Source organism: Thamnophis sirtalis, unplaced genomic scaffold (assembly GCF_051295495.1).
Source record: "Thamnophis sirtalis isolate CommonGarterSnake01/CBP01778 unplaced genomic scaffold, rThaSir2_p1.2 scaffold_8, whole genome shotgun sequence".
NCBI classification, from domain to species: domain Eukaryota; kingdom Metazoa; phylum Chordata; class Lepidosauria; order Squamata; family Natricidae; genus Thamnophis; species Thamnophis sirtalis.
In genome coordinates, this window is record NW_028261388.1 from 35,940,203 (window position 1) to 35,963,726 (window position 23,524).

The 23,524-nt window shown below is 36.6% G+C and overlaps 1 protein-coding gene across 1 annotated transcript; it reads left to right on the forward strand.

The window, feature by feature from the left end:
* Positions 1–847: 847 nt before the first annotated feature.
* LOC106538322 (suppressor of tumorigenicity 14 protein homolog) lies at positions 848–20,304 on the forward strand. The gene is given in 14 exon segments (XM_087721454.1): positions 848–875; positions 984–1,022; positions 4,353–4,569; positions 5,000–5,142; positions 6,960–7,057; positions 8,162–8,274; positions 9,118–9,251; positions 10,414–10,518; positions 12,465–12,590; positions 14,931–15,050; positions 15,209–15,392; positions 16,055–16,329; positions 17,763–17,899; positions 19,503–20,304. Coding segments are annotated over 14 exon segments (1,863 nt in total). The 5' UTR covers positions 848–862; the 3' UTR covers positions 19,662–20,304.
* Positions 20,305–23,524: the final 3,220 nt, after the last annotated feature.

A 23,524-nucleotide genomic window follows, 5' to 3' on the forward strand; every position in this document is an offset into this window, starting at 1 on the left:
AAGTAAAAAATGCTACATTGATAAAAATGATAAAAATAAAATAGTGCAAAGAATCCAGATTAAATGCTGAATTTTGTTGACAGAAGCACTGTTGTAAGGATTTGCAGCTCTGAATCTCCTGTGCTTATTTTACCAAGTATGATTATTTTATGACTAATTGCTTAGTGACTATTTGAAGTTTTGAAGAACTTCCCAATGTATTTACAACCTAGTTATAGAGTGGTGACAAAAGCAACAACCTGCAATTAATTAACTGCAATTTAGGATATTTTTTGCTGATTTCTGGCCTTTGGACTGGTTTGCGAGAAAAGTTGCCCATGTGAATGGACTTATTTTATGACCACTGCATTCACTGTATGATTGTAGTGTTTACTTAATGACCACCACAATAAAAGGTTATAAAATCAGATTGTTCATATGGGTGCTTTGACTTTTACTTATCATGATGAAGGACAAAAAGTCCAGATTCCATTATGGTAAAAAGTTGAGGACTATCTGTATGCTTATATTAATAATATTTATTTCTCCTGATCATGTCTACCTGTTGAAGAACTCCTCTATGAGGCCATTTAGAAACCAATTTCAGTTTTCTAACCTCTAACAAAGGGCACAGATGTATGTTCAAATAAAATCTGATTGTATATTCGAAACAAAGTTTATTTTGTTATCTTCTTCCAGTGATGGAAAAAGTGGTGCTCGAGCATATTATTGGAGCACTTTTTGGGCCACCACAAATATTGTTCTTCCTATTAAAAACCTATCTGCAGCATATCAGAAGCAAATCAGTTTTAAAAAAATACCTGCAATAGCTAATAACACTGCTGAAACATTTCCATTAGAAGAAGACTTTGATATAATTACTATGGAGCTTTTTGGTAAGGTGATATTTTATATATTTTTTCATAATAAATTCAGAAATATTTAGGCCTGCATATATACTGTATATAATTATTTATGACAGCATTTATCCTCTTGGATTTCAGAACCTGATTCTATGGCCTATGACACAATGCTGAAATCAGGTAAGGGCTATTCTATACTCACCCATTGTGTAGCCTTGAGACTTGAAAAACGAATGAAAGTAGTTTTTACTCTTGTCTTGAACTGAATTTGAAGGCTGGGAACTATTTACTCCAAAATTATTGCAAAGGATAGGAACTACTTAATAATATTTTCATTTGAAGTGCTTGAATAAGACGCATTGTCTGATTTAAGTTTAATTTAGTCTATGTACCACCAGAGATGGTATTCAGCTGGTTTGGACCGGTTATGCAGTACCAGTAGTGGAAATTTTGCGTAGTTCAGTGAACACACAAATACCACCTCTGGCTGGCCCCGCCCCTGCCTATATTCCCTTGTTTTTTAGCTTCAGCTGAGCTAAAATACAGCTCAGAAATCACCAACATTGACACCGAGGGCAGTCTTTGAGTGCTGCCTACATACACAAAGCATGCATTAGGAGCATGCGAGCACATGTTCTCTCATTGAACTGGTAGGAAAAGATTTGGAATCCCACCACTGTTTACCACCCATCCCCAAACAAGCTGGATGGCTCAGTTTAATACTAATAAAATGCAATATGAAGAGGACATTTGCATAGCTTCCTCTAATCCAATGGTTTTCAACCTTCCTAATGCTCCGGCCCGTTAATACAGTTCCTCATGTTGTGGTGACCCCCAACCATAAAATTATTTTCGTTGCTACGCTATAATGTAATTTTGCTACTGTTATGAATTGTAATGTAAATATCTGATATGCAGGATGTATTTTTATTGTTATAAATTGAACATAATTAAAGCATAGTGATTAATCACAAAAACAATGTGTAATTATAACCCACTAAAAAATGAAAATGCCCACGTCACCAAGCAAAACCGGTAATAATAATTTTAAAAAAATATTCATCCAAAGAACTCGTAATTAGAGGGGTCAAGAGTTTTTTCTATGATTGTTCAGCAGCTGCCAGGGAGTTAGCTGGGGGTAAAAAACACCACTCGTGCAACCGAGTAGCATTAATAACCAGGTGTCTTCCCAATAGGAAAAACAGTGACTGGTGCAGTAAATGTATAGAGTCCCATCTTGCTTGCTTGTAGATGCACAGCCTCCCAAAAAGGAAAGAGACATGTACAAACCGGGACTACAGACTTGGCTTCTTCCCCCACCCCACTACACACACTTTCTCTTGTTGCAGCTTAGAGCAGCACTCAATTCCATCTTGTGCGGCTTTATCCTTCCTCAGCTCTTTTCTAAGCCAATCATAGGCTGTATCCAATGTTCTGTCATGCCAAAACACCGCCCCTCATCTCTGATTGGCTTGGAACCCAATAACCATGTGCAATGAGAAGCTCCAAATCTGACCTCATTCCAATTTACACAAACTTTTTAAAAGGGCCGGAAGTACAACTGAGATTTCTACCCCTCTCCCCACACACACATATAGACTCCATTTTTTTTTTACATTTGCGTTTCTCCTCCTACTTCCTTGCATGTGCGCTTGCATGTGTATTTGTGGGTGTGTGCATGCGTGCATGTGTGTGCACACACGTGAGAGAGTACGACACAGCACGCTTTAGAGTCTAAAGATTTAAAGTTCCTATGGCCTTAGGCGACCCCTGTGAAAAGGTCGTTCGACCCCCAAAGAGGTCGTGACCCACAGGTTGAGAACCCCTGTTCTAATCCATTAGTTGTATCTGTTCCTTGATGTGAAGGTTCTCCATGTCTCTATGCACCCCAAAAGCCCTTAATGATATAGGACCAGGTTATTTGAGGAATACATATTTTACATGATTTCTACCTAGTGGCATTATTGATCCATTTTTAATTTTGTTGAACAACCAAGGCCATATTTTGAGATTCAAGAAGTGTGTTTTCTCTTCCATAGCACCTCCCCTCCCTTAGAGATCTAGCCCCCTACCCTGAAGATATTCCTGGCCTCTTAAAAACTTGGCTCTCCTCCTAAATCTTGGGGTAGGTGATTGGGAGCCTTTTATGACATAGAAACTGTGTTTTGTCCAAATATACATTACCTTTTTTCTTGTTTTAAATCTTTTTAAAGCTTAAGCTGCCCAGCATCCTTCTGGAATCATGCAGCTTTGAAATTAATTATAGACAGACATATAGAAATGTATGGCATTCTTAGCGAAGATGGGCTTTTGATTGGCTCAGGTTCAGTATTGCTTGCTCATTTACTTCAGAACTGTGAAACTTCAGCTATGCTGTGTTTGATGGCATTTCTGCTCCTGCTGAAAGGAACATTTGATTTTTAGTCCAGTTTTTATCTGATGGTGCCTCTGAAAAGTGAGGTCAGCAACTGTGGATTGGTTCCCAAAGCCCATATCCTATTATCTTCATATATGCCATCTGAAGACAACAAAGAGAGCAGCGTTGTCTGCTTCAACCCCCCCCCCCCCGCCCACAGCAATGATAAGAACCAGAAACTTCTTCTCACTTGAGAATTGCTGCCATGCCTTGAGGCATGTTGCTAAAAGATTATGGCATGATAGTAGCAAATCTCTTCTGAGCTGTTTTGTTTATCTAGGATTCTGTAATTAATTAGATGATATGTGAGAACAGGTATTATTTAATACTACCAGCTGCATACATCATGACCTTGGCATTTGAATGACTAAAAAACTAGATTGATTGTTCTAACAAGTTTTACTGATTGGATACAGTTCTGAGTTAATTAAATTTAATGAAATTCCATTTATCAGAGGCAGCCTTAGAGAAGTCAATCTTGATTCTTCATGCATAAAGATGGTAGGAGTGACCTTATCCCATTTTTTTAAAGAGCAAAGGATATTAAAAATTAAAGGATCATCTATAAACAACAATTTACTAATAGCAGTAAATTAAAAATTAAAAATATTTAAGCTCCCAAGTACGCCTACAATAGTTACCATGCAAAGAATTTACTTCTCAACAAAACGATTGCTATTTTGAATTTGAAGTACAAAAAGAGATTGATTCAAGCAGTTTCCACTTAACCAGATACATTTCACTTAGAGAAACCATTAGCTGATAAGTATAGAATGAGTTTGCATTGTATAGGGTTGTGAAAGATGCTGGATTCCTTCTAGAATTTCAGGTCTCCCAGTCATAAATCAGATACATGAAAAAAGATCTCTTTTCACAGCCTTTATGTCTCAGTCCTATCCCCAAGGGACAGCTTTATAGGATGAAAACATAGTACTGCCTCACAGCATACTCAGCCCTGTCTGATGAAATAGACAAGGTTGCCTTTTTAAATGTAAATGCCTGTTCTCTGGGATCTGCAGCATAGGATTGGGATTAATTTCTCTTTCATTCTTCCTGGTTTTCAGCCACTGATTTGTTTTGATTTTGTCTACCAGCAGCCTTTGACCTTTACGCAAAGCCTGGTAATAATAGGACGTTAACTCTGTTGAATCCCAAGAAATCTTTTTATCAATGGAGGCTACGTGTTCCAACTGAGTGTGTTGTGAGATTGATAGTTGTAACATCACATGATGTGGTTCCTGGGAGTTGTGCAACGCACAGGCTATCTGCATATGATTTTCTTCTTCCATTGCAGAACAAGATCATTACCAGGTAAGGAATACATTAAAGAAGGCTTAATAGGCACAATAAAAAGACAAATCCTATGCTTGTGTAATGTGCAGTTCAGTGATAAAAGGATGGAGAGTCAGACTCTGACAGTGTTAATTAAGGAATCTTGGAGGATATTCATAGGTAGCAAAAGTATTTTCCTTAATTTTTAGAATGAGCATTCAACGCCCTATTACACAAACATATGCATATACTCTTTTGATTTTTTGGTGGAAGACAATTGATGAATTAATAACAATTTAGTCAGCTAACTGAAAATTGTAGGAATTGACAGTCAATATGTATAGATAGTGCCTGAGTATGACGAACAGCTGCATATTCTATAGGTATATTATTTTACAAAATCTTTTTTAAATTCTAGCAAATATGTAAAGAATTATATTTTATTATTATATTCTAATGTGTATTTCAGGTGGTGCGGAATGTCAGGAGCCTGGAAACCTCCAATTATACGTTTAACTTCATCCAGTAATGTAATGCTGGTCACTTTTTCATTGGATAGACGACAAAAGAATAATATATTGAAAGCATATTTCCAGGCTGTTCCTAAAATTGGTATATAGTTATCAGAACTTCTATTATTTCTTGTCATTTATAAACTATTATTGATGCTCCATTCAAAATTGTGAACTACTATATGTGAAAATAATTTTTTGCTTGGTTGATTTAGGACATCTTGAATATGTTATTTTGACATATTAGTATATTGTACTATCTCATCAACTACCCCAGTAGTATGAGATAGTGGGGTAGTTGATGAGATATGAAGAGCACTATGATGTTTATAATAGATTGCATGACATTAAACTTTGGTGAAAAGTATGACATATTGAATCAAATATGCCAAAACTGATTGATAATGTCCTTAACATTGGCACAGAATTCTGCACATGGGACAGATACAGCTAAGGTTTTTAACTTAGTCTACACATTTTCTATCTTACTAAAAAGAGTTTTACGAAGATTTCAAGAGACTAGTACTGTGATGGTTTCAGTAGTCAGCATCTATGCTGTTGATGGCCATGACATATAGACAATTGCAACTTCGAATGTAAGAGGAGTAAATGATATAGAACATGCACTAATTAATTAAATGAATGAAAAAGAAATGTAGATCTGTTCAACCAAAGGAATGTAATATAATAGAGTTCATGAGTATACATAGGGAAGTGTAAGTGTAGGTTTAATTATGAATTAAAGGACATAAAGTGTTTGCCAGAAAATAAAAAAAATGGTACTATAATATAGGTATTACAATAGGCATAAAAGCAGGAATCCATAAATAAATAATAGTTGTGTGTTACATTCTATTGAATGGTGATAATTGAACAACTAGAGATATGTTTTGTAAATATTGGATAACATTCTGAATTAATATGACCCAGGGGAAAAATATTCTAGTTGGTAATACTGGGTGAGAATAAGATGAAAAAAGAACATTAAAAGTCAATGGGATCATTTGAAGACCCAAAAATGAATGGAAAAAATATCTGGTGAGTATCTGCTTAAAAAAAGTTTTATGTGTATCATTTATGTAATTTAATAAAATGCCTATTCATGCATATGCAAGATAAAGGAATGGATATAAATCTAAAATCATGAGTTATTGTTTATATAATTGTTTATCATCAAAAACTGAGGGGAAATCAGTGACAGCTACATGGGTTTTGTAGGTATGTAGAACACACCATTTTTTTTGTCAGCCTCAAGAATTTATCACAGGGCAAAAGAGAACATGTCAGAAAAAGGAGGGAAATGAAAATAACCTGCAATATGGGAATTACAGAAAAAAGTACAAATCTTTCTGAAAAAGTATTGCATGATAGATTAATGCACAACAAATGAATGGAAAATGAACTAAGTGAAAAATGACCTGAAGGGTCTGGAATAGAATGAAAAGGATTGTATGGCATGATGTCACTGGAATGTCTAGAATTGGGCAGTATGAAAAAAAGAGATACATAGTGGGTGATAAAGTGAAAGAAGCTGTGGATGATAGAAAATGATATATAAGAAATAACTACTTTAAAAACGAAAATGATAGAAAAGTGTGTAGCCAAAAAGCAAATTGCTTTATTTAAAAGAGAAAGAAAATGTGAAGCAATTTTGATAAGAGAGTGTCTCAAAATAGTGTGATTAAAATAACATTAATGAAATTTAGTAGGGGTTTTGAAACTGAACCTAAGGTGAGGGAATTCTAGAATGAATGTACTTTTTAATTCTTTTAATTTTTTTGTCTTACAGCTTCTTATATCTTTTCTCTGCCTTGCATACTATTACAGATAAAAGGAACTGTAATGTTGAAAGATGGGTCACATCAACACACTTGGAGAAATATGAATAAACTGTTGTATTGTTTTTTCCTCCCTTAGTTTGTGGTGGCCGGTATGTTTCCTGGAATGGGAGTGTAATTTCACCTTATTATCCTAGTTACTATCCACCAAACATTGACTGCCACTGGATTATCAAGGTATGCACTTTTATAGTCAGCAAGGGCCATGGACGATCACTGGGGAAGTAGAGGGCAGAGTGTTGGGGGCAACAGATGTGAGAGAGTGCTGTGGACCATCATACAATACAGAGTGTGTGTATGTGAGGGGGTGCTATGGAGTATGAGATCCCTGGGATCTCATATTCTGTAGGTCTCCTTGTGAGAAAAACCAGTGGGAGTGACTTACAGGGATAACTTCTGACATTTCCTGCTGGCTTCCCTATTGACTTTGCTTGTGGGAATCCGGCAGGGAAGGTTGCATATGGTAATCACATGACTGCAGATGATGATGTGAAGATTGCAACCTTGTGGATCAGTTATAAGTCCTCCTTGTTTTAATAATCACTGAACAAATGGTCATAACTCAAGGATTACCTATAGCTGATTAGAAGGCAAGCTCATAAGAGGAAATAAAAATTGGTGCTGTATTTAGGTATTGCAATAGGCATGAAAGCTCATCCCAAGAAATAAAGACAAAAATAGATGGGTATGTACATCATGCTAATTAAACAATAACCAACCATATTATGGCTTAGTGTTATATAGTATACGAATCATCTCTTTGCATAAACCTATGTTCAATTTATTGCACTGTGATAAAAACTGCACATTATCTGTCATGGACTGATACATAGGCCAAATAACTACTACTCTGTAGTATTTGTATTCGTGCTAACCAACAAGGAAATCTAAAATGGTAAATGCTTTTTACAACAAACATTGAGAAAGGATCTCATGAATGGTAATTCTTTTGATGAAGGCTGTATAATTCCTGGAATGCGTGAATGAATGGATGAGTGGAGATTACACATCTATGCTGACCAAAAGAAACATCAGGTTTCAGTCTTGTATCCAGTAACCAGGCAGTAAGTCCCACTGTCAATGGGATTAGTAGTATTATAGCCTTTATTGTCATTGTACAAAATAAATATAACAAAATTGGATTCTTAGTAAACCAGCATAGCATTTGCTTCTCTGGAGTACAGAAATGATACATATTAATAGATAAACCTTATAACAAATGCAGTTTTCAAATGTTTGTTTTTAAAATTCTCTTTTTTTTTTTTGAAAAAATGATCTTAGGCTCCCCTCCCTGGATACAGATTGATGTTAAAAATTATTGTAATACAAATTCAGGAACAATCTCCAGGATCCAAGAAATGTGATAAAGATTGGCTGGCAATTGATGGAGTAAGGTGAGCTATAGCTATAGCCCTCATGTGAAGCCTTCATTTAATACATTACTTTTATGCTTTTCATTAAGTATTTAAAAATAAAACAAATAAATAATTGACTGCTTTTCAAATTATCTTAGTGTGGAACTATAGAATAATAAACTATAGGATATAAACAAACCTAAAAATGAAATAAAACAAGAAAAAATACTTTTCTGAATTGTTACATTTACACTTTTATTAATTCTTTGAAATTGTTAAAAATTATAAATTCAGTTGTCTGTTTTATTTAATTAAATAAAATTATCAGACAGTGGGTGTATTCAGTAATGCAAAGATATTCTTTCTCCTACTCTATTGAGAAGCTGCTCAATGAGTAACTCCTGCTAATAACAGATTGTGTTGCTTAACGAGGAAAAAAAACTTTGCTGAGCAACTTGTATTAATTCAGTGATCTTCTTTCTACATATCTCAATAGAGATAAGATATAAAAGATGAAAGATATGACTTAAGATAGAAAATAGAACAGGACAGGACAGGATAGGATAAGAAAGATATGGTAAAGTAAAGATCAGATCAGATCAGATCAGATCAGATAAGGTAGAGTAAGACACACACTGAGAGGCTAAATGCCAAAATATACATAGGCTTTGTGTGTGTGTGTGTGTGTGTGTGTGTGTGTGTGTGTATGTATGTGTATTTTCACAATTATATATACAGTGTATGCGTGTGTGTGTATGTGCATTCTGTGTGATATCCTGAGATGTCAAAATGGCAACTCATAATAAATGAAGAGTAAATATAATAATTTAACCTGTTAAAAATAATGTATCTTCAATTTTACTTAAAACATATTCTTTTCAGATATTGCAAAGCTATTGCAGAAGAAAACAGAGTCAAAGAATATGGCTATTCCATTTCAATTAGCTTCCATTCTGATGAACTGGTCACCCACAGAGGTTTTTATATAGAATTTAGAGCTTTCAGCCATACAGATCGTAAGTGTTACTTTCCTGTTGTTAACAAAAGGGTGCAACTTTGTGGAATTGTTTAAAGGCTCATTAAGTTTAATTTATTTACTATAATTAACTAGTATTATTAGTTTTTATTAATATTATTAGTTAATATTAATTAATATTATCCTATATTTAATAAGCTTAAAAACTAATTATATAGGTAGTCCTTGACACAGCCGCAATTGAGCCCAAAATGTTAGTTGCTAAGTGAGACATATGTTAAGTGAGTTTTTCCTCCATGTTACGACCTTTCTTGCCACAGTTGTTAATTGAATCACTGCAGTTGTTAAATTAGTACCATGGTTGTTAAGTGAATCTGGGTTCCCCATTGACTTTGTCAGAAAGTTGTGAAAGGTGGTCACATGAACCTGGGACACTGCAATAATTATAAATCAGTATAAATATCAGTCAGTTGACAATGTGACCATGCGGATGCTGCAATGGTCATAAGTGTGAAAAATGGTAATGTCACTTTTTTCAGTGCCATTGTAACTTTGAACTGTCACTAAATGAATTTTTGTAAGTCAAGGCCTACCTATATTGTAACTCATATTGTTACTTCTCTTATTAAAACTGTTTCTATGCATCAGTGGTGGGTTCCACACACGTGCAGTGCGTGCATGCGTCTTAGTGCCTCCATGACGCTCCAGCTGCTCCACACATGCGCTGTATGTGCCATGCGTGTGCACTGAAGCACGGAAGCCTTAGAAGATAGGTAAGGAGCTCGGGCGGGCCTTCCGGAGCATCGTACCAGAATGGTATCCAGTGCTCCGGGAAGGCTCTGGTACGCCTGTACTGGGTTGTACCTCCTGCAACCCACCACTGCTATGCATTCTGTACTACACATAAAAGATAAAGAAGAACTTTTTAAAAACAGTGAGAAGCTTCCTTCCATATACAAAACTTCCTTTCTTATTTGGAAAATTTAGAAGGCCTTTCAAAAGAGGGAAAAATAAAAACATGTCACAGATTGATAAAAATATATATTCTGCACAACAAGCATCATATGATGATTAGATTGGTCTGTTATACAATGTTTTTCACAACTGCAATTCTGCACAACAAGCATCATATGATGATTAGATTGGTCTGTTATACAATGTTTTTCACAACTGCAATAGTCTTAAACATTATGTTCTTTTAGCTTGTCCAAGGCAGTTTAAATGTTCTGACCGATCATGCGTTCCTTTAAATAGTAAATGTGATGGGTGGAATGACTGCACAGATGGAAGTGATGAAATGGATTGTGGTAAGTTGTTTATAAGTTAAATTTAACATTTTAAATATTGCTGGGTATTTGCTGGGTTAGATAATCATTATATTCCTTTGGTAAATCTTTAAATGTTATTAATTAAATAAAAAAATTGGTTAAAATTAATCTTTGGTTTTGTCTAATATTGACCAGTCATGGAGATCTACCTAGCTACCTTTAAAGCTAATTAAAGTTGGCTGGAATGTTCAAACAACAAACAATAAAGTTGTTTCTGGACAGCATTTGGATGAAAGATATCAGGAGGTGTTGGCTGGAATGTTCAAACAACAAACAAACTCCCTGATAAAGTAATGGGAAATCACTTTCATACTGTTATCAGCAAAAACAACCGAACATTCATAAGAGGCCAAACTCAGCTTGGAAACTTTATTATTACCTTTCTTGACAAATGTTAGCAATTCTTTATATAATTGAGCTTTGCTTTGTATAAAACCTTTGAAGAAAACAGGCAAAATTAGTGCTACATAAAATAAAAATGCTTAACTAAATATTTTATGAAGGTGGAACCCTTATGTTGGTATTTTTGTCACGATAAAAAAAAATCCCTTGTTAATCTATTACTTAAGCAATTCTGATGTTTAAAAGGCACATCAAAGACATCTAGGCACCCTTTTGCTCTGTACTGGCTGATTTTCTCTGATTATTTTTTCCTACAATATTCAGGGAATTGAATTCCATGATTGGGCAAATCAGACTACCCAACCCTAGCAGCATTCTAAGGATGATTTGAGAGGCCATTATCTTAACAGGATAATACAGGTAGTCCTTGATTTACAACAGTTCATTTAGTGACTGTTTGAAGTTACAACGGGATTGGCAAAAGTGATTTACGACCGTTTTCCATACTTATGACTTTTGCAGCATCCTTATGATCATGTGATCAAAATTCAGATGGTTGGCAACTGACTCATAATTATGATGGTTGCAGTGTCCACCTTCTGTGACCTTCTGACAAGCCAAGTCAATGAGGAAGCCAGATTCACTTAACAAGCGTGTTACTAACTTAACAACTTTGGTGATTTACTGAACAACTGTGGCAATAAAAGTCATAAAATAGTGTTAAAAAAACTCATTTAACAATTGCTCCACTTAACAACAGAATTATTATGCTCAATTGTGGCCGTAAGTTGAGGATGATCTGTAATAAGTTCATATATCACATAAAAGCCAAAAGTGGACCTAAGGTTGAACATAAAGCATAAATCCCTTCCAAGAAAAAAACATGCTTGTTTTTTAAAAAAACAATTGCTGTTCTGTTTTATTATGAATTATAAATGCATTATATCTGAACCCAAGTCTTATCTAATTGTAGATTTACTAATTTACTAATGCTAATTTTTTCTGGGGTCCGGCATAAAAAATATAGATTGTCCTTGTCAAATGACACAACTGGGACTGGCAATTCTGTCACTAAGTGCCATGGTTGTTTAGCAAGATATCACGTAACCACAACTTGTGATTTTACTGTTGGCTATTCCATTGACTCTCTGGTTGTTGGAAGCTGTTGTGAAACATGGGAATGACTATCGCTTGACTCCACGATGATGCAACTGTCATAAATGCGAACTGGTTGAGAACATCTGAATCTTGATCACTTGATTGTAGGGATGCTGTGATGGTCATAAGTGTGAGGATTGGTCATAAAGCTTCTTTTTTGGCACCACTCTAAATTTGAATGGTCACTAAAAAGGGCAGTACCTATAATCAAAACAAATCTAGAGTTTTCCTGAATCAGCTATGTTTATTACTCAGCTTCTTTCTACAATATCTTTAATCACAAACTTTGATACAATAAATCTGGAATAGCATTATATGAAAATATTGTTTAACCAAAATAGAGTCATGTTGTGTGAATATGCTTTCTATTTAAAAAAAATGCTACAGCTAAATGCTGTGGTTTGACTGTATTAAGACTTCTTTAGGTTGCAATACAGCACAGTTAAATTGTAGGACTGTGAAGTGTAAACCTCATTCCCAATCTTGCAAAGAGGCTAACTGCTGTAAGAATGCAGGCCAGGAGAGGGAGGAAGACAGCTTCTGCATATAATGCCTTCAACTAATTTTGGATTGCAGGTACAAATAACCTACATGAAAAAAATAACCTATATGAAACCTAACCTATACATACAAATATCCTATATGAAAAAAAATGGAATATCTTCAAAACATTCATTTAAATCTTCCTGAACATTATTTGTTATCCCTTTTCAATGGTGGGATTCAGCCAGTTCGCACCACTTTGGGAGAACCGCTTGCTAACTTTCTGAGCAGTTTGGTGAACTGGTTGTTGGAAGAAATCATTAGGGCAGAGAACCGGTTGCTAAATTATTTGAATCCCACCACTGGTAGTGGTCATATATGGTGATTAATTCAAAACATGACTCACTTTTCTTTAATTTTCTTATACTTAATACAGGTAGTAGTCAACTTACAACAATTCATCTAGTAACTTTTCAAAGTTACAACAACACTGAAAACAGTGACGTATGACCATTTTTCACACTTACGACTGTTGCAGCATCCCCATGCTCACATGATCAAAATTCAGATGCTTGGCAACTGACTCACATTTATGACTGTTGCAATGTCTCGGAGTCATGTGATTGGCTTTTAAGACCATCTGGCAAGCAAAGTTAATGGAGAAATCAGATTCACTTAACAATCATTGTACTAACTCAACAACTGTAGTGATTCCCTTAACAACTGTAGGAAGAAAAGTCATAAAATAGAAAAAAAATTACTTAACAACTGTCTCGCTTAGCAACTTAAAAATTCGGGCTCAGTTGTGGTTGTAAGTCACGGGCTACCTGTACTTTGCTGCTTTAATCCAGAATGAAAAGTCTGAACTAGGCATGTCCAACCACAGTCCATAGGCCATATCATGAAAGATAATAAAAAATATATTATATATTATAAATATGTATTATTTTAATATTAAAATGTTAAATAAAAGTTTATTATTTGCATACATTAACTATATTATATATTTTATATGCAGCCTAAGTTAATTCACCCCTCATATAATGTGGCCAGGCAAGGCAAAAAGTAGAAAACCATGCTCTAAACCAGTGATGACGAACCTTTTTTGCCTCAGGTGCCAAAAGCACATGTGCGTGTACTATCATGCACATGTGCACGCACTATCACGCACACATGCACGCACTACCATGCATGCCCACCCAATAACTTAATATCCCCATGCCATGCCCCATGCACATGCGTGAGAGTCACCTCCCCCCCCGCTGTCCTGCACATGCACACACAACTTTCTTGGAGCCTGGGGACAGGGGTGGGTTTCTTGCCCCGTTCCAACCGCGCAGCGCATGCATGCATACTAGCGTCTGTGCGATGCTCCAGCTGCTCCTGGAGGATCGCGCAGGCGCTGTATACGTCCTGCGCATGCGTGGAAGCGCAGAATTCGGCAAAACCGGGTAAGGAGCGGGTGTGGGCGTGCGCGGGCGCGCAGGCACGGGGGGGGGGGGCTTCGCCGTTCCCGGAAGTTACTTACTTCCGGGTTCGGCGACCAACCGGATCGCAGGGACCGCCGCGAACCGGTTGAAACCCACCCCTGCCTGGGGAGGGCGAAAATGGGCTTCCTGCCCCCCTCAGAGGTTCTACCGAGGCTGGAAATGGCCTGCTTTCTGACTTCTGGTGGGTCCAGAGGCTTTCTAAGAGCCTGGGGAGATTGAAAAACAGCCCAACATGCAAACCGTAAGTTCGGGTGCCTTCAAAAATGGCTCTGTGTGCCACCTGTGGCATACGTGGCATAGCTTCACCATCACAGCTCTAAACTTTATGAAGGCTACAGGGCAGACCAAAACACATTTTATTTATTTATTTAAATGTATTGGCTGCTCAGCTCCAATGGACATTAGGTAATGGAGGATGGCCATGCCTCCATTGTTACAGAAGGTAGTCCCTCTGTTAACACATCACTTGGATAGAGAAATGGGTAGTGTCTGAATTTGATAAATAAATAAAACAGTCCTCAAAAGTGCTTGTGAGCATCATGTGCATGCACACACAGAGTAGCCTAAGTGAAGACATGGAGTATTTAAACTCAGAATCACATCAAGATAGAATTGGATATTGACAAATGGCCATCTTCCCATGTACCTAGGGTATTTAAATACAGTGTTTATCCAACCATAATGATGGCATTATATTGTCATTTTGTAAAACACTAAATATATAACCTATCTGAGAAACTATAAGTTTGGGCCGGTCACCCTCTTTCAGCCCATTCTATCTCACAGGTCTATTAGGTATGGACAGAGTGCTAAATATACCATCTTAAACACCTGGAAGAAATGTAGATCAGAAATCTAAACTGCAAACAAACAAACAAAATACTGACCATTTTTTCACTGGTCATTTCATCTTTTCAGCGTATAAAAGATGTCTACCTCAATCATATAAGTGTCTAAATGGGAAATGTCCAAAAAAATTAAATCCAGAATGTGATGGCATAAGAGACTGTGAAGATGGATTTGATGAAATGAATTGTGGTATGTAATTAATGTGTGACTACTTGAAAGGAGCTGTAATCATAATAGGGGAGTTCGGCTTTTTTTTTTTTTTTTTTGAGGACATGCAAATCAAAATCTGTATCTGCTCAGGATTGTATTGCACAATTCATAGAAAGTAATCAGTATCTTTCTTTTAGCATGTGGAAGGAGTCAAGTAACGAAATTCAGAATTGTAGGTGGTGAAGAATCAAGGCCTGGAAAGTGGCCTTGGCAAGCAAGCTTGCAACTGGGAACATCTGGTCACATATGTGGCGCCTCTGTAATTTCAAATCGGTGGTTGGTATCTGCTGCGCATTGCTTTCAGGACTCCGAGTCTTTAAGGTATGCATTAGGTAATGCAAAGCATATATTACTGACAATAGACATCCAGAATCTTGTAGTATGATTGTTTAAGTATCGTTTAGCTCATAGACATCAAATTCATATCTGCCTAGTCGCTGTCTTGCTCTTTATTTTAAATAAAAACTAAAAAGAAGCTGACATGTGCCAGCTCACAATAATAAAACCAGAAACAAGAAAAATTTAAAAAATGAGAAAACCCAGGGGCCTAACCTATCATTTCCATCTATTCATCTATACCAGGGGTGTCAAACTCGATTTCACTGAGGGCTGCATCAGCATTGTGTTTGAGGCGGGGTAGGGGTGGCCAGCTATATATCACTCATGTCAGAGATGCCTGTGGTAGCCCAAATCTCTGCCAGCGAAAATGGGCTGTTTCCAGGGTGGTCCTGTGAGTCAGATCTAAGCACCCCGTGGGGCGTTTCTGGCCCCCGTGCTGTAAGTTTGACACCCCTGATCTATACAATTCCCAGGTTCCAACCTTACTATCCCAGAGCCTAATGGCAGCCTTAAGAGCTTCCTGGAAGACTAAAAGTGTGAAGGTCTGCTAGATCCCAGAAGAAAGGTGTTCCACAGGGCAGGGAACAAAGGCACGGTTCCACATCCCCTTCATGACAACATTTATTGCAATCTTTGTTTTTCAGATACTCCATAGCATCCGGCTGGACAGCATATATGGGTATAAAAAGCATTAACAAATACAGCAATAATCAAGCAGTAATGAGATCAATCAAAAGGATAATAGTCCATCCAAATTATGATCAATACATCTCAGATTATGACATTGCACTCTTGGAAATGGAGGCACCGGTATTTTTCACTGAGCTGGTACAGCCCGTATGTTTACTGAGCAGTCCTAGAGTATTTATTTATGGAACTGTCTGCTATGTAACTGGCTGGGGAGCTGTAAAAGAAAATAGTATGTTCATTTCAAATTGCAAGTATCCTTAATCTGTTGTATGTTTTTGTGAAACATAACTGTCAGCTGCTGTGCAAATCAATTTCAGCTATAATGATGGATCTAATTAAACTTAATAAGATTAAGGAAAATCTGTTGCAATTCTGAAAACATATCCTTAGTTGATGGAGATGTTTAATTTCATAAAGTTCTTAGCATTACATTACTTATGCCAGTTGGAAGATGTATCTTTCAACTTGAAGACAAGTACAATTTTATTTATATTTCATTTATTTAATGTACCAATTGCTATGTAAACTACTATAAAGGAATGCAACATATGAGCTAATAAAATTTCAAACCTATAGGCCAGATCTTGACAGGTTCATTGCAATTTGTTACAAAAATATGCTTCAATTAAACAAACTGTAATATCATTCCAGGGGAGTGAAGAAATATTATCAACCATTTTTAAATATATTCTATCTAGATCACAATAATCAGTATCAGTGATCTATTATCAATTCCCACCTCCCTTTTTAAAAAAAAATTGGTACAAATGGCAATCTAATTTTCAAGTGGCAGATCCAACTTTTGATGTTTCAGAGGAACATCAAAAATGGTTGGTGTTCCTTACCTTTTTGAATGCTCCATTTTGGCTCTTATCACTGTAGAAACACATTGGACCTGCCCAGGGGTGGATTCCTGCCAATTCTAACCTCTTCTATAGAAGAGTTCCACAAATCTACAGTGCTGTTTAGAACCGGTTCCAACTCCCTCCCCCCGCCTGTCTGCACATCATCAAGATGAAGAGCGAGAGGAGGAATTCTGGGAGTTGAAGTTCACAAGTCTTAAAGCAGTCAAGTTTGAACACCCCTGGGGGGGGGTCTCTAAAGGGATCTTGTAACTTGACAGCTTTAGGACTTGAACACTTCAATGCCTGAGCCAACATGACTGGAGGAGGAATTCTGGGAGTTGAAGTCCACAAGTCTTAAAGCTGTCAAGTTTGAACACCCCTGGGTTTTTTTTCTAAAGGGTTAGGGGTGCAAGGATCTTGTAACTTGACAGCTTTAAGACTTGCGTGCTTCAAATGCCAGAGTTTCTGGGCCAACATTTTGGTTGCTAAGCAAGAGTGTTGTTAAATGACTTTCATCAATTTTACATTGGCCACACCCACCCAGTCATATGGCTGGCAAGCCACTCCCACCCAGTCACATGGCTGGCAAGCCACTCCAACCCGGTCACATTGCCAGCAAGCCACTCCCACAAAGTAGGCCATACCTACAGGAGAGGTTCTAAATTTTTTTTGAAACCAACCACTGGACCTCCCTGGATGCTTCTACTCTCTTTCAGCAAACAGATTTACTCCCTAGTTTATTTATACTAGCTATCACTAGCAAATGTGAGGATGACATAGCAAATACTATACTTATACTATGTTTCTATCAATTTAGGTCAACTTACAAAAACATTACAAGAAGCCAAAGTAAAAATCATTAACCAAAGTGTTTGCAACAAACTTTATGATTTTTTAATTACATCTCAAATGCTATGTGCTGGGAATCTGAATGGTGGTACAGATGCATGTCAGGTAAAGCCAAAAACCAAACTGTGAAAAGAAAACATGATTTATATGACTGCCTTTTAAATGATATGATCAAAGAATACTTTTCATATTTCTGTTTTGTAAGAAAAGGAAGACAACATAAGTCCTCTGACTCGTCTGTTAGTAATATTTGCCTAAAAGAGTTATATTAGTAGAAGTTAAAATGTGATGAATAACCTCAGCAATATTATGTTAGTTAAATATAAATAAATGTTTTCCTAATTTCACAACATTGGGAAAAATGTATAGTATTATACACTAGAAAGTTAGACACTTTTGTAATTTCAATCTGTGTGGAATAGAATAGCAATAGCAATAGCAGTAGACTTATATACCGCTTCATAGGCCTATCAGGCCTCTCTAAGCGGTTTACAGAGAGTCAGCATATTGCCCCCAACAATCTGGGTCCTCATTTTACCCACCTCGGAAGGATGGAAGGCTGAGTCAACCCTGAGCCGGTGAGATTTGAACCGCTGACCTGCTGATCTAGCAGTAGCCTGCAGTGCTGCTCTTTAACCACTGCGCCACCTTGGCTCATAGAGTAGAGTAAATAGAATAGAGTAAGTCATCAGGATCAATAGTTTTTTTGTGTATCAAGAAGATTACATTTGAAATGTTGGGTCAATTCTGAGCACCTTTTGAGATCAGCACTGAGAAGCTGGACTGCATGTGGAAAATAACAACAAAGACTGTGAAAAACCAGAAACCAAATTAGACAGGTTGCTGCTGGTGTTGCTGCCAGTTCACTTTGTGCTCGCTTTGCACACGCGTGCACACTTGAGTGTAAATTGTTCTGCGCATGCAGAACAAAAATGATTTAAAAATGATTAAAAACCAAGCCAGCAACAGCAGCAGAGATGGTTCAGGGGCATGGCCACCTGCCATCCCTACCGGTTCGGCGACCGAGTCCCAATTTCCACTACCAGTTCACTCAAACCGGTGTGAACCGGTAGCAACCCACCTCTGAAATTAGATGAGAAATGGCTGTAAGATTTGTGTTTATTAATCTTGACTGAGAAGTAAAAAAGTATAAAAAGAGATGGTCTTCAAAGATCTGAAAATCAATTGTACCAAAAATAAACAAGGATTTATTTGCTTGTTACATTCTGTTGTGTCAAAAGCCAGTAGTGGCTTTTATTTTCATCCAGAGCTAATGGAAGAAAATAGAAAATAAAAGGAATTTTAAGCCAAACTTTAGAAACATTGCAAATTTGTAAGGCTGAGAGCAGTTTAGTATAACAAACTGCCTGTGGAACAGGCTGTTCTTTGCTAGACTTATATATCAGAATGCTTAGGGCAGGGGTGTCAAACTCACGATACGTCATCGTGTGACGTATCACAACTGTTTTCCCCTTTGCTAAAATGGGCAGGGGTATGGCCAGCATGTGACACATCCGGCCCGCGGGCTGGGAGTTTTACAGCCCTGCTGTAGGGTATCTTTCATTGTTCAGGGAGTTGAATGAGGTACTCTTCAGTAGAATTTCCCATTCTGTTAGTCAATAATACAAAATTACCGTAAATGTCACTATGTTTAGAATGTAATGAAACTATTTTTTTCTAATAACAAGACTTCCTCCTTTCCTTTTAGGGTGATTCTGGAGGACCATTAGCCTGTTTAGGAAAAGGAAACAGATGGTACCTTACAGGCATTGTCAGCTGGGGTGAAGGATGTGCTCGAAGAAACCGCCCTGGAGTTTATACTAAGGTCACAGCATTTTATGAATGGATCCACCAACACATAAACTAACAAATGGCTTAAAACAAAGCTGAAAGCATCCATACGTCCTTCAATTACTATGTACAAAACAGATTGTATAAAACGTTTTAAAAAAGCAATTTGGATGTTTTTGTTTAAAATAAAAAAAATTACCTTTTTGCACTAAATAATTATTTAATTAAGCATGGGTAATTTTCACTATGTGAGCGCTGGTGGTATTCTATCAGCAAGAGGGATTAGGATTTTGTTGAATGTTTCTTGGTTTGATTTGTCTTCTGCTTTTCATATATTTTCATCTTGGTTTTGATATTTTCTCTTAAGATGCATAGCAGTAGTCAATTTTTGAGATGTATATAGAACTTTGCAATTATGCTGAAAATAAAGGTCAGTTTCTTTGGAACAGATGCTGGGTACTGCTGACATCTCAGCATTCAGTCAGAGTTCCTTTTAAATTTAACTGGCTTGAACCTTGTGTTCTTTAATTCCCTAGTAGATTTTTTTGCTTTCTCTCCTCTATTCCACATTGCATCTTGTTAATATGTAAATGTTAACTGTAACAAAATAATGAATTGGACAGAAACCTCCAAAATTGGAGCAATTGCTCAATACCCATGAACCTACAGGTAGTCCTTGATTCATTTAATGACAGTTCAAAGTTACGATGGTCTCAGAAAAAGTGATTTATGATCCATTATCAAAGTTATGACAATCACCCCATCCGCAATCACGCAATCACAATTTGAGCACCTGGCAACCGGCATGTATTTACAACAATTGCAGTATGTTTAGTCATGTGATCACAATTTGCAACCTTTGCACCAAACAAGCAAAGTCAACCAAGGAAGCAGGATTCATATAATGCTCATGTGCTTCACTAACAACTGCAGTAAAAATAGTAAGAAAATTTGGTCCGGTTATGTGAATATTAATTTAACTATTGCATCATTTACTACTGAAATTCCAGTCCCATTTATGGTATAGGTTGAGGACTACCTGTGTGCATCAATTGTTTCTTATGTTTCTTACAGTATATACAAAAAAAAACATTGCTAAAAAATTTCTGATGAGTGCATCAACCCACATTTTTTTCTGATGCAGTTCATATGATATAGCTGCTGTTCTGATAAGTAACATATGTCAATGACCAATAAACATAATAATGTATGATGCTGATGGATTATACTGGTCTGGATTCTCAGGAGGAACAGAGTGCATTCCAGAGGAGTAAGAGACAGCTCAGTTCAGATAGTATATGTGAGAGGAAGAGCTACCTTCCTGAAAGTTCTTTTGAGTACAGGCTTGTGTAGATAGAACAGTGCTTTACTATGGCAAGATTCTGTCTATAGGTGTAGAACAATAAAGAAATCTACTTAGAAAAATCGCCACATGTCTTTCCTGTTTTGGAAGGGGGGGGCTATATATGTCAGGCATATAACCACAAATATGCAGAAGCTCAGGAAGTCTGAATAACCAGTGATTGGAGATGACACTGTTTAGGAATTCCTAAATAAATTGTGTTGAGTTCCATAATTACAATTAGACAGATATCAGCCCCAAAACTTTTTTTCAGATCTACACAAATGTCAGAAATAAGTTGGTTTGTTAATGAATCACGGAAAAGTAATATGTACATAAGAATTCCAAGACAGTTCCTCTGACTCACCTGTATAGCCTTAGCATCTTGATTTTAGGCAGGCAGGCTTGTGTAGCAATTGTTATTTTAAAACAAAAGAGACATATTAGCAAAAATTAGATTAAAAATAATAAAAGGAATAATGAACCAGTGACTGGCTTAAGAGTCTATTTATTTATGCATCAGGTAAGACTTACCCTAAAGTTAGGATTGTTCTGTTAACTTCTCCAAAGCTTTGTTCTTTTATTATAATCATCCTCTTAGCTATTAAATGCAACTAACACCATTTAATAAATTCTTAGTTTCATACAGACCCAGAGTAATTCAGTTGCTATTAATTCATACTTTTGCTCTTAATTAAAGTTCCAACTACATTTCCATATAAATATGTATCAAAAGTGGCAGATCTACTGTATCAATAGGAATATTTTGCAAAAGTAACTCTCATGGTCTCATGCGTACCTGGTTAGACTACTGAAATGTGCTACCTTCAAAGGCATCCCAGAACCTACAGTTGGGATAAAATGAAGTTGCCTGCATTACATACCAGGAATAGATAACAACTGTATATCATACACTTATGTTTCTAAATATAATCTGAAATGTTTGGTTGATCAGGTGCCAAAATTTTTAGAGGTCCACTTTCTGAAAAGCACAATCAACATTTGTCTGTCTCTCTGTCTCTGTCTCTCTTTCTCTCTCTCTCTTCCCTCCCTCCCCACTCCCCCTTCCTCTCTTCAATAGGGAACAGTCTTTCCTTAGTGGTTAGACTTGCCCTGACTTTGATTGCCATCTAGAAGCTGGTCAATATGAACGACTGTTCCCTAATGAGAAGAAAGATTCACTTCTAGTGTATCTCTATTTCAATCATTTATATGCCCATCCACCTTCCAAATTTGACTCTGGGTGGCTAAACAAGTTTTTAAAAAAACCATTCAATCAATAAAGTTGAGAGAGAGGGGGGGAGGGAGGGAGGGAGGGAGGGAGGGAGAGAGAGAGACAGAGAGAGAGAGAGAGACAGAGAGAGAGAGAGAGAGAGAGAGAGAGACAGAGAGACAGAGAGACAGAGAGAGAGAAACAGGGGACAAGAATAACCAACGTACTACAGCTATTTAAAAAAATATTCAGCAACTAACCCACTGATGTCAGTTAACATCCCAAACCCCAATTTGGAAATAATGGCTTGGTCTTGATAGTTTTCAATTTGTTTCAATTTGTGAGAACAACATTTCCTTAATTATAAATATATGTATTGTTATGAAGGGGTAACAGTATGTTTACATGTAAATTGACATAGAAAAGGCAATAGGAAAACATAGAGTCCCTTTGGGTAATAAGATGGTTGGTATTTAAATTTAATAAATAAAATGGAAAAATATATTCAAAAAATCTTGAAATATTCTGACCATAAAGACAACATCTCTCAGGGAATTGGTTCCATTACATCTCCTATTAAGTACTGCTGATAAAGCTGTACAATGTACTGAAGGAGTAAGGTTGAATAACTAACTACCTTGAGTGTATAATAGTTTCCAAACTGGAACTCAGACTGGAAAGTGGACCACAGATTTGACAAATTTCATATTTTTCTTTCTATAAACCTATGAGCCTAGAGGCAACAGAAAGTTGATAGAAAGGCTGTAATAACACAGGTCTGCTTAGATATTTTTACAGCTTAATGCAAAGCCATCAAAGGGAATTGATAGAGCCAATGAACCAGGGGAAAACAAAAACTGAAGGTAAAAGGAGGGTTAGCAAATACAGAAACTCACTTCCAGTGAATCATACTTGTTTCCATGCAGATTAAAGCATTCAAAATACAACTTGAAATGAGGAAGAATGAACAATATCCAAGGAGTTTGAATCAAAATAGGTCCAAGTCGATACACAGTACATTATTTGGGATATAGTTTTAGCTTTAAAAGTCTTCATGGCGGTAGCTACTCATCTCCTCAATTTAGATTTTTAAAAATTGCCTAGCACTATTAGCTTTGACAGAAATGGCTCTAATTTGTTCCCGTCGAACTCTGGAATCTTGTAAAATTGCACCAATACATTTAATAGATGGTATTCAATTTTATTTTTCCCAATTTTGCCATTGATGTTTGTAACAACTAGATCTTCCCACGAAACCCATAATTTTGGTCTGACTGATTGATTGTAAATCCAATGAACTTTCTTCCAAGTAATTGTCCATAGGACTTTAGCCAAACTCATGCATGGCTTCGCAAGCAAGTGCCATCGAGTTTAAGAAACCGTG